Source organism: Podarcis melisellensis (genome assembly GCF_964234715.1).
Source record: "Podarcis melisellensis genome assembly, chromosome: 15".
Classification (NCBI taxonomy): Eukaryota; Metazoa; Chordata; class Lepidosauria; order Squamata; family Lacertidae; genus Podarcis; species Podarcis melisellensis.
This window is the reverse complement of record NC_138532.1, coordinates 33,520,845-33,532,874: the sequence shown is the minus strand read 5'-3', so window position 1 is coordinate 33,532,874 and position 12,030 is coordinate 33,520,845. Positions and strand designations below refer to the sequence as shown.

General features: G+C 46.2%; 1 protein-coding gene across 1 annotated transcript in view; it reads left to right on the top strand.

Moving 5' to 3' along the window:
* The first annotated feature begins 2,279 nt into the window (after positions 1 to 2,279).
* The window catches only part of MYBBP1A (MYB binding protein 1a), a 52,101-nt gene continuing 42,350 nt past the window's right edge, over positions 2,280 to 12,030 (top strand). Inside the window, exons 1-9 of the mRNA XM_081890187.1 lie at positions 2,280 to 2,526; positions 4,197 to 4,295; positions 4,622 to 4,705; positions 6,132 to 6,206; positions 6,861 to 6,968; positions 7,997 to 8,187; positions 8,906 to 9,073; positions 9,566 to 9,683; positions 9,965 to 10,254. Of these exons, the coding sequence (XP_081746313.1) occupies positions 2,332 to 2,526; positions 4,197 to 4,295; positions 4,622 to 4,705; positions 6,132 to 6,206; positions 6,861 to 6,968; positions 7,997 to 8,187; positions 8,906 to 9,073; positions 9,566 to 9,683; positions 9,965 to 10,254 (1,328 nt within the window). The 5' untranslated portion in view covers positions 2,280 to 2,331. The remainder of the gene's footprint in view (positions 2,527 to 4,196; positions 4,296 to 4,621; positions 4,706 to 6,131; positions 6,207 to 6,860; positions 6,969 to 7,996; positions 8,188 to 8,905; positions 9,074 to 9,565; positions 9,684 to 9,964; positions 10,255 to 12,030) is intronic.

The following is a 12,030-nucleotide window of genomic DNA, read 5'->3' as shown; positions in this document are numbered from 1 at the left end:
CCACCTTTGTCTCCAACAATCTCAAGCTACTGCATTTGATTTTCCTCCTTCATCATTTTAGCCTCAAAACAACCCTGTGAGGTAGGTTAGGCTGAGAGGCAGCAACTGCCTCCCCTCAAATCAGTCAGTGAGCTTCATAGTCAAAGTAGGGATTTCAAGCCTGGACTACCAGGTCCTAGTCAGATGTTCTAACCACTACACAACATGACTAGATGAGCCACTGGCTTGATCCAGCAGGGATTGTTTTATGTTCTTAATAATTACAAGAAGGTTAATAGACAAGAAGGTATTTGTTTCATGATTTATCCCCAGATTTATTTTATGGGAAGAAGGCCCATAGAATTCAAGTTTTATTTCTCTTTAAAACCAATGGGGAAATAATTAAAATATATAAAATAAAATAATTAAAAAGTAAACAGGCAGAGAATGGAAGGGAAGCACCCGCTAAACTAGAAGAATCACTAATCACCATCTTAGTGTAAAAAAAGTTTTTTCTTTAACTGTCTGCATAAGCCTAGAATTGTTTCCAGCAGATATCTAAAAGTTAATACTGCTTGCTGAATCTCTATCAGAAGACCGTTCCACAAGACTGAGATGATGAAAATGAAGGCTCAGTTTATATACTGCACATATATCACGTGCACATCTAAAAGATTTTTAATCACTTACATAAGATCAATAACAAACAAGACAGTCCCTGCCCGCAGGCTTATAATAGAAAAGACACAACGTAGAAGGAAAAAGGAATGGGGAGGGCACAGAAAAAGAAGCAAATTCATCACACTGTCTTATGCAGGTTTATTGGTAACAATTGATATTATTGGTATTATTGTCAGGGGGTAATTACATTTAAAAAACCTTTTATTTCTAAATATCAGGCTATTGTTTGTTCCACATTATGACATTAACACTAAAAACTAACCAAGAATTCTAAACAGTAGCATTATCTCACAGGGGGCATTTAGACATTGTTGTCCTCGTTAATACATAAAATAACTTTTTGCCACATAGTTGAAAATTAATATTTGTTTTGTTTTGGTATAACTTAATATTTGAATTAATTCTTCAGCAGCAGTTACGGAGCTATGGAGACCACAAATCCTCATTTAATCTATCTATATACTGTTGCATGCCGTCCCAATCTCCGAGCGGTGCAAAATTCCAGGCGCCTACCCAGGGTTCCGTTTTCTTGGAATGGTGGGATGGCGGAGACCATGGTGTCTTTCTGATATATGGTTTATTTACACATATATACAAGCTGAGCCTACGATGGAGGGCTCACAGCATTAGCCCCCAAGAGTATCCTGCTTCTCCCATAAGTCACACAGCCTTCGATTCCACCATAAATCAGGCATGTTTCTGTCCTCAGCTACCCAGCCTGCAGCCTTGCCTTGAGCTCTCACAACACCCATTTTGCCTCTGGCACAGAGCCACCCATACTTTAGGAACCATTGTGGCCCTTGGCCAGTGGCGTAGCGTGGGTTGTCAACACCCGGGGCAAGGCAAGTAATTTGCGCCCCCTAACCCCCAGATGTTGTGCCCGGTGCAGCCGGCCCCCCCTGCACCCCCAACGCTATGCCACTGCCCTTGGCTGGCTAATTCAGCAATTGAATCCCTGCTGGATCCACACAAAAAAACCTCACAGCCATACTTTGCATTTTCTTGCAATAACCATCCCATCCCGGCAGCTAACAGTGAACGTGGGCTCAACCCTTTCTCCAAACCGTTTCCATTTGCCCAGCAGACAGTGGTCTGGGACGACAGGAAATATGCAAAGCCACTAGTTCCTCATCACTGAATTTTGCGCCCTGGGCAAGTCTAACCACTTGCAACACCCCCAATTGCTAACTCCAGTTTTCCAAAACGAAGTATTGTAGGAAAGCACAACACTTGAAACTGCAAAGTTCATTGCAAGAATAAAGAACGCAACGACGTTTGATTGCCTTTCTCAAAATACGTCTTGGCACACGAATCCTTTGCAAGAATGTGAATCTATAGAAAACAATGCCCCGCAAAAGTCAGTGCTGCGCCTTTCTGTGGTCTGCGCCCCAGGCGGCTGATAGCATCCGCCTTAGGCAAGCAAACGCGCCACCAAAAAAACCCCGCAAAAGAGCTCACATCCCAGGCAGGGATTGATGCGCATGCAGAGTCTGGCGTTTCCACGTGGGGCAGGCAAGGGCGTTGTGCAAAGGAGGAAGCCGAAGAAAGCCAAGCCGCGGCAGGGAGGCTCCTAGCCAGCCTCTGCGTTCCTTAACCCGGAAGGGGAGGTTCTCACGTGCAACTCTGCACCCCCTCCTTCCACGTGCGTCTTTTCGCTGCGCTGCCTCCAGCATGGCCGGGGATGGCAGCGGTAGCGGCAGCCCCGGCGATGAAGCTCTCGCCGCGGCCCCCATCTCCCACCCGGGCCGGCTCCTGGGCCAAAACCGGCAGTTTTTGGATTTCTTCTGGGACATCGCCAAGCCCCAGCAGGAGACGCGCTTGAAGGCGACGGAGGATCTGCTGCGCTACTTGCGAGAGAACCAGAAAGTAAGAGAGACGGTGGAAAGTTCATACTGTACTGTAGAAGCTTTTTGCAAACGCCACGCAACCCCCTCTAGGTTAAAAGGGCGGCTGGTAATGATAATGATAATAAAATATATTGCCAGCCATGTGACTGGGTTGCCCCAGCTACTTCCGAGAAAATCAAACATCAAACATTAAAAACACAAAACATTAAAGACGCGTCTCTCTCTCCCCCCCCCCCTCACCTACACCCAAAGTATGTGTTTGCAAGTATTGATATTATATATTGTATAAGTTCCAGCCATAGGAGTCCCTTTGAAATAGATTTTGCCCGCTGATTTCAGTAGGTCTTCTCTGACTATGGCTCAGTACAGCCGATAGTTTTTAAATGTTATTTTAATAGTAAAAACGATGTCTAAAGTCGTATAGCACCTGGTCGAATAAAGACAGTCCCTGCCTTCAGGTTTGCAGTGTTAACAGACAGGATACAAAAGGAAAAGGACTAGGGAGGGAGGAGGAAATGGATGGGACCAGATTGGTCTCTCTCTCTCTTCCCATGGTGAGACACTGGGTGCAGCTGCCCAGTGGGTCCTCTGGCTAAAAGCAGTCCCAATACTGTATAATGATGCCATCACATTAACTTTTCTGTAGCATTCTCACATTCTGCATTTGGTGAAATTCACCTTTGGATGTTTGTGGGCAGCAGTTTTCAGGGAAGGGCAATCACCAAAGTCGGCCCCACAAATTTCTTTCCCTGAAAAACTGGCTGCTTTGCAGAGGATTGGATCCTTGGGGCGCCTTCCAACACTACGGTTCTTTGATTCTATGTACAAAGCCACACAAAACCTATTGGTAGCAGCTTTGCACACCTATTTCATTAGGGAAAGTGGCTTACACATTTTATAATAAATAATTTGCTGCATGCAAACTGGGAAAAAACACCATACTGTGTTTTCAGTTGATTTTACCATGTTATGTCTGTGAGAAACATATACCGTATTTTTTGCTCTATAAGATTCACTTTTTCCCTCCTAAAAAGTAAGGAGAAATGTGTGTGCGTCTTATGGAGCGAATGCAGGCTGCACAGCTATCCCAGAAGCCAGAACAGCAAGAGGGATTGCTGCTTTCACTGCGCAGCTATCCTTCTTGCTGTTCTGGCTTCTGAGATTCAGAACATTTTTTTTTCTTGTTTTACTCCTCCAAAAACTAGCTGCATCTTGTGGTCTGGTGCGTCTTATAGAGCGAAAAATACGGTAGTTAGCAAGCCTATACTCACAGAGAGACATTTGATGCTGGGATTGCACTTTAAACATGCTCAGAGGTGGTTTTCCTCTCTATTGTTTCCAGGTATTTGAACAAGGGAGTTGTGGATTAGAAAAAAGCAGGCCCTGGAACTGAATGGATGATACTGGGGGTGGCAAAGGGCATGTTTTGGAAGAAGGCTGATGGGGTTGGCCTACTTCGGAAGGTTGTTGTTAGGATTATGAATGTGGAATTTAAGAGGTTTTAGGTAAACTGATTCTTTTTTTAAAAAAAACTTTGATCACTGTAAAAGCCGCTCTGAATTAGGCAGAACAATATTTTTTTCACAGAAGCTATTTTCAAGGAAAATAAACATTACTGTATTTTGGTTTGTGGGGTAGTCAAAAATCTCACCATCACCACTGCCTGAACTTCTGAATATTTTATTTTAGGACGACGAGCAATTGAAATACAGCTTGAAGCGCCTGATTGATGGATTGGGAGCAACACGCGAAGCAGCCCGTCCAGGATTCAGTTTGGCTTTGGCTCAGGTTGGTGTTCCCCAGTGGAGTGCCTTTGGGTTTTCTTGCTTTTAAGTTTTTTTTAAAAAAGGAAACATTAAAATAATTCCTTCCATAATTCTTCCAAAGAATTTTTTTAAAAAGTTTTTTAAAAACAACAACAACAACAACAACAACAACAACAACAACAACTATAAATTCCAAAGTAACATGCAGCCCTCCTGATGTTGTTGGACTACAACTCCCATCATCCACAGCCAAAGGTTAGGAGTGATGGGGCTTGTAGTCCCAGCAGCATCCTGTTGCCTCTTCTCTCCGATTCACACAGGTGTTCCCTTCTTTTTCTCTCTCCTCAGGTATTGCAGGTTTTTGAGGAGATCTCCCTCCTCACAGTCCTGGACCAGATCAAAGAAAAATACGACCTCGGCAGAGTGAAGAAGGTAAGGAGATGGAGTGGGCTTTGAGTTTACAGTTTGTGGTTGCCGTGAACAGCAGGATTTTGTTAAGGGGAGCTCTGCAGGTCCGCCGTGTTAATCTGGTGATCCAATCAGCGTCAGTCCACACGGGCCAAATCCTGGCCATTTGGGGGTTTGGTTTTGTTCTGCAGGATTTGGCAGGGTGACTGATGTCGATTGGATCGCTGGCATAGCAACATGCTCCAAACAGGCACTGAGAGAGAGAATGTGCCACAGCCAAGTTTCACCCAGAGTGAGTTATGCTTGTGACCATAAGGAAGTTTGTGGGTTGCTGGTGCCCATTGGGAAATCCTGTTTAAAGTGGTGCATTGAAAGAACGGTGCAAAGAGCCAGTTTGGCGTAATGTGTAGAGTGTTGGACTATGGCCTGGGAGACCAGGGTTCGAATCCCCACTCGGCCATGAAGCTCACTGGGCAACCCTGGGCCAGTCGCCATCTCTTAGCCTGACCTACCTCACAGGGTTGTTGTGAGGGTGAAATGGGGATGAAAAGAACCACGTACACCACTTTGAGATATTTGGAAGATAAAGGTGGTATGGAAATATATCAAATAAATAAATAATTTGTCAGCATCAAATACGGGTAATGAAACAGGCTTTTTTTTTTTTAAGCTAACTGCAGTTGACCTAAACCGTGATCCTCTGTGCCAGCAAAATGGGACAACGTGTTTAATATAGAAGCAGAAGCAAAAGCTTCTGAGATCTTCCTGGTCACGCTAGAGGACAAAAGGGGATGTCACAGCAAACTATGGTTTGTTGTAATGCATGATCATGGCTGTCTGGCTGGAGGAAGGGGGGGGGAGCCGTGTGGTGAAATTGTCTCATTGTCTGAGACAGCTAGGAACGTATCACGACCCATAGTTTGAGAAGCACCGGGTAAAAGCTGGTTATTTATTCAGGCCATTTGAACCCTGCTCTTTTGTTTAAAAAAATTCTTCCAGGTTAGCTTTCATGCAGTCAGATAACAAAGTAGGCTTGCAATCTGAAACAACATGACACACAAGGGAAGATGGCAGGGAGGGAAGAGGAAAAAAGCAAACTCGGTTACCATCCGGCATGAAAACAGTTAAGCAGTAGAAGGTTTTTCAGCAGAGCTGGCGGAATGGACTTCTCCCCACATTTCCCAAGATACTTCCCATGTTCCCCAAAACAGTATTTGGGGTCATTTGGGGGGGGGCCCTATTTGGTCAGCGGTGGGAAGGTTTTTTTTGAGGTTGAGGGCTGCATTTCCATATTGAAGTGTTTTTGGGGGGTGGATGGGGACCCATTCAAGTGGTGAGTGTTGCTAGATACTTCTTGTTTCCAAGTTTGCTTGCTCCAAAGAGTCGCTCGCGAGATTCCACAGCCTTGCCTAGATTGTCTTTTCTATGTTGGTTCCCCGTTTTGTTTCAGAAACTCTTCCGAAATGCTCTGTTTGGGAACTTTTTCGGCGTTCTGGCTCTGTTCCAGTCCGGGCGTCTTCCAAAGGTAACGCTAGATGCAAATGTTTCAGGTCTGCATGCCCCTGGTGCAAACCCTGTGACGTGATATTGATAATAATAATAATAATAATAATAATAATAATAATATGCTGAATTTTCTGATGTGCATAAATTATGCCGATAGAATCAGCTCTGCTGAGTCTTCTGCTGAATGGGAGGCCCTGGAGATCACTTCTACCAGTTGCTGGAAATCCCAAATCACCCCCACCTTTTCCAGGGTTGTTCACATATGCTTTCAAGCCTCGCTTGGAATCCATATGGACTAGAAACTTGAAAGAGCTCCTGTGCCTCATAATAGAACACATGACGCTCCAGTGTTCTGAGCTGATTCTTTGGCACATCTGAAACATCTGCTCTGCCTGGCAGCTGGTGGTAGAGTGAGGAGTGTTTTTCAAACATCAGCTGTTAGATCCTTTAAAAACTGGGTGGGCAATTTTTTCCTGTTAAGTTTTTCCCTCTGGGGTAACCTCTCAGGGAGGACCAAGACTATTCCTTGCTGAAACCCTCAAAAGCTTCTGGAAGTCACTGCCAACAATGTTGGGGTAGATGGACCAGTTCCTCAAATACATGCTTTCTCTCTCACGTTCCCTGGGTCCTCTCCATCCCTGTAGACTCACCCACTCTTATCTAAATTCCTTAGGATTCAAAGGCTCTCCTTGGCTGCGTCCAGCTTCTCCAGAGCCTTTCGGATCACCACGCCCACCTCAAAGACCTTCCTAGGAAGACATTGGCCGACATCGTTTCCGAGGTAGGGAGATGTGGGGTTTTGTTGCAAAAAAAAAAAGGGGGGGAGCCTCTTAAATATATAGTTGCTTAGCTTCTTCTGCAAGACCGGCTTGCAGGCACCAACCCGTCCCCGTTAGACCGCTGATGCTAATTATATTGCCTCGTCAGGACACAGGGAAATATTCCAGAGCTGCAATTCTCTTTGAGTGGTTCAACAGTCAATCCCTCTTCGCAGGGAATTCTGGGAGGCGAATGTGGTTCTCCTAGCAACTCTCAGCACTGCACTTCCCAGAATGCTTTGCAGGGGAGCCATGTTTAAAGTGTGCTTTAAATGTTTGGTGTGACTGTGGCCTCAGTTGGATGCCACCCATAATTGTCACGTAGGCCAGGATGTCTGGCGCCTGAGTGAGTCCACAGAAGTGAATGCTGATGTATTTCCAAGCAAACAAATATGATGAGAAGCGGATGTCCAAAGATGGTGCTGGGAAGGATGGATGGACTTGGCTGTGGGTGGCTTTATAAAATGGAGGACAAGGGAGGTGCAGAAAGAGATGGGCTTGTCCTGGGTGCAGAGGGGGTTGAGTAGCCACTGAAGGGGCCTAGGGAGTTTGATGGTCCAAGCGATGGAGGAGGTGAATACCTTTTTTTAAAAAAATAAAATAATTATTAGGTTTTCCACAATTATAACAAAAACCACAGAGCAGAATGACGCACAAAAAAAGAAAAATACATCAATGAACGAAAGAAGAAAAAAGGAACAATAAACAATAACAACAAACTTAATTCTTTACAAATCCAACCTTTTAAACATCTTGGTTGACTTCCTCTAGTCCCTCCCTTCTGAGTTTCCTTGTAGTTAAAAGTAACAGCTTTCCAATATCATTATTAAACTAAAACAATTTCCAATTATAGTCCATCTTAGAGGAGGTGAATACCTTTGGCACAGGAGTCTTGCCTAGAGGTGGGAGGTTTGAGATGTAAAAAAGGGGAATCTATCATGGACATCCAAACCCAGGGAGTTGTTCGCTTTTGTTTTTGCCGGGGGCTCAGATTCCGGAGGCTGTGTTTGAAGAGGTCCTTTTCAGCTTCTTGGAAGATGACCTCACCTCGGCCTTCAGCAGTCCAGGGCAGCTTTACCTCCTGCTGGTGGGCATCCAGAAGTTCCCCAGGGTTCTCCGGCCAGAAAAACTGAAGGCCCTCTTGGGCACGACTGCCGTCATCACGGCAGAAAACATTCCCAGGTATGTTGACCAGGAACGAATGCAGGACGCTTGCATCGCTTTACAGTTCTTTTGAAATTGAAATATTGAAGTTGAAATTGAAATACTTTATTGTCACTTGTACAACTTGTATACAGTGAGATTACACAAGCACCCTCACTCAGCTCTCTTAGTCTTAATTCCCTTCGTTTACTGACGCACACCCACCAAACCCCAAAGTCAGTTGCCCTGTTGTTATCTTTTCATTCAGCAGCCCACGGATAGAAGCTGTTCTTTACCCTGTTGGTGCAATTCATCAATCTTCTATATCTTCTGCCTGAGGGTAGGAGATCAAGAAAGTGCCGGCCAGGGTGTGAATCATCCCTGAGAATTTCCCTCACTCTTCTGAGGCAACGTTCATCCGCTATTTCATCCAGCGGATTCACGGGACAGCCCAGAATATCTTACAGTGAAGGAAGGAAAAGGAGGATTCTGGGAGATTCTTTGGGATGTTGTTCAGTGGTATATCCCCCGCTCTCTGCATGCAGAAGGTCCCCAGTCCAGTCTTCAGCATCTCCGACGAGGGCAGGGAAAGGCACCCAGTCAACACCCTGGGGAGCTGCTGCCAGTCTGACTAGGCCGTACTGAGCTATATGGGCCAACAGCCTGCTCTAGCCTAAGGAAGCTTTGCCTCCACACAACGGAAGGCAGTTTTTAATTTAATTTTATTTTTTAAAAATCGTTTTGCTCTTCCTTGCAGGCTGCTGGAGGTTTTGAAAATGGCGGCCAAGTCTGAGAAAAAGGACAGAAGTCTTCCTACTGTCGGACTGGACTTGATGAAAGTGGCTCTGAAGGAAGGCACCTTTGAGCTCTTCTGGAAAGAAGCCGTCGAGAACGGTCTGCTGAAGGACAACGTTGGACCTTGCAGGTTGGCTGGGGAAGTTTTGGCTTGTCTGTCACACGCAACGTTCACACCACATGTTTTGAAGCACTATGATAGCACTTTGCAACAGTCCCAAGAATTCTGGGAGCTGTAGTTTGTTGAGGGTCCTGAGAGTGGTTAGAAGGCCCCTTTTCCCTTCACAGAGCTGCGATTTCTAGAATGTTTTAGCAATCAATCTCTCTTCACAGAGAACTCTGGGAATTGTAATTCAGTGAGGGAAATGGGGGGTCCACAGTTCCCATGATTCTTTGGGGGAAGCCATGATTGTTGTAATGCTTTAAATGTATGGTGTGAACATGGCCTCAGTCTCTCTTTGCAGTTATTTCTCCCATTTTTTTAAATCCCAGTGGTTTTCAAACTGTGCTCTGGGAGTTTAGCCATTCTCAATTTATGAAATCAGTAGAGGCAGGCCCCTTGAAAGCCAGAAAGCTGCTTTCACACATTATTTCTTATCCCGTGTGTCTTTTTCTTCCTTAGTTACATGTGTTACCGGTTGCTGGGCAGCTCTCTCCCGCTCCTGTCGACTAGCCAGCTAAGGATGGTTCTCCGAGGGGAAGTCATGCGTCATTACGGGACCCATGTTGTGTCCACCCAGGTAGGGGAATGGCAACAATATCCCTTCCCCAGTATGGTTTACTGGAAAACAACTCACAGCATCTCTGCTGATCTTGCTCTCTGGGACAGATGTAGTCCAAAATGCCTGGAGGCCACTACAATGGCGAAGGCTGGTCTACCCTGATCAGCAGTGTCTCTCCAGGATTTTAGACAGCAGACGTTCCCAGCCCTCCCCGGAGACACCAGGGATTGGGCCCTTCTGCTTGCCAAGCAGGCGTCCTGCTGCTCAGCCACAGCCCTTCTCCTGCCTGTGTTTTTCAGATGCATGACAGATTCAAGTTTGCCCCAGAAATGGAGGCCTACGTCGACTCATTCTTGGAGGGATGCAGTGACCCGGCCAAGCAGCTGGCGGCGATGGTTGGCTTCTCCACGCTCACCAACCAAGGCTACCCGGTGGTGCCTAGTTTCTGGAAAGTGCTGAGGCACCTGCTCCCTGGGGCGTTGCTGAAGTACACGGCCTGGCTCAAGAACATGTTCCTCAACCCAGATTTGGACGCCTGCGTGGATTTCGCCACCAGGCGGCAGCAGCAGAACGAGAAGAAGACGGATGTGTGAGTGGCAGCTGGGGGGAAGGCGGAGGCACCTCCGGCCGAATAGGAAGCAGCCAGTGTGAGAGCCAGTGTGGTGTAGTGGTTAAGAGCAGTAGACTCGTAATCTGGTGAACCGGGTTCGCTTCCCCGCTCCTCCACATGCAGCTGCTGGGTGACCTTGGGCCAGTCACACTTCTCTGAAGTCTCTCAGCCCCACTCACCTCACAGAGTGTTTGTTGTGGGGGAGGAAGGGAAAGGAGAATGTTAGCCGCTTTGAGGCTCCTTTGGGTAGTGATAAAGCAGGATATCCAATCCAAACTCTTCTTCTTCTTATGCTGCTTCAGACCACTGCATGGAGGACAGATAAAGGAAAAGAAAGTCCTTCACGCGGAGCTTAGTTAAACTGTGGAACTCCCTTCCACAGGAGGCTGTGATGGCCACCAAGCTAGATGGCCTTAAAAGAGGATTAGACAGATTCATGGAGGAGAGGGCTATCCTTGGCTACGAGACAAGATGGCTGTGCTCTGCCTCCAGAGTCGGAGGCAGCAATGCTTCTGAATACCAGTTGCTGGAAACCCCAGGAGAGGAGAGGGCTCTTGTGTTCGAATCATGTTTGTGGGTTTCCTACAGGCTTCTGACTGGCCACTGTGAGAACAGGATGTTGGACTAGATGGGTCACTGGCCTGATCCTGCAGAGGTCTTCTTATGCCCTTGTCTCTCGCAGCCAGGAGAGAACCAGGAATGAATGAATGAATTTTAGTGAATGAATGAATTTTATTATTATGGTCACAGACCAGTTCCGGCTCACTTACAATATCAGGAAAATCGTAAAACACAACAGAAGTACATTGAATTGCAATGGGGTATAACAGAGACAATACAGATATAGCAGTTAAAAATATATATATGAAATCTTGGTCATTAAAATATCACCTAAAATTGTCAGAAGCTGGGACCTTCTACACTCAAAGCAGATGCTCTACCACCGAGATTCTATTTTTCACATGCACATGAAGCTCCTGTTGGTATTAGTGAGGCTTTGCCACTGGATTCTCTTCAGGTGTTAATTTCTGTGAGGTTTCTTGGCTGGGGTGGGCCCATTTGTACTTTCCACCAAGGCACCGTGAAGTCTTTAGACTGGCCAAAGCTCCCTATAGCTCAGTTGATTAGAGCCTGAGTCTCTTAATCTCAAGGTCGTGGGTTCGAGCCCCACATTGGGCAAAAGTTCCCTACTTTGCAGGGGGTGGGACAAGATGACCCTCGGGGTCCCTTCTGGCTCTACAGTTCAAAGATTCCCACCTATATCGGAGATGGTGGTCAATTGATTTGGTCAACTGTTGCCACAGGAACATAGGACGCTGGGTGTTGTTGTTTTTTTAACCAAAACCACATTCCCACCATTTTAAGCAGCCATGACTTCCCCCAAAGGATTCTGGGTACTTGGAGTTGTTATGAAGCCCCTGTTCCCCTCAGAGAGCTCCAATTCCCATAGCACCCTTTGAAGAGGGATTGAGTGTTAAACAGCTCTGGGAATCTTAGCTCTCTGAGAGGAACAGGAGTCTCTTAACTCTAAGCACCCTAAACAAATGAAAGTACCCAGAATTCATTGGGGGAAGCCATGACTGTTTAGTACCATGGTGCTTTAAATGAATAGTGTGAAAGTGGCCACAGGGGATGAGGGTCCCCGGCCCCACCTGGCAACACTGGAGGTGTCTCATAACACTAAATGATGGCTTAGCATGACATCTGAACTGGCCTGCTGTCCGCCATCTTTTTACTCCAATAAGATGGCAAGGC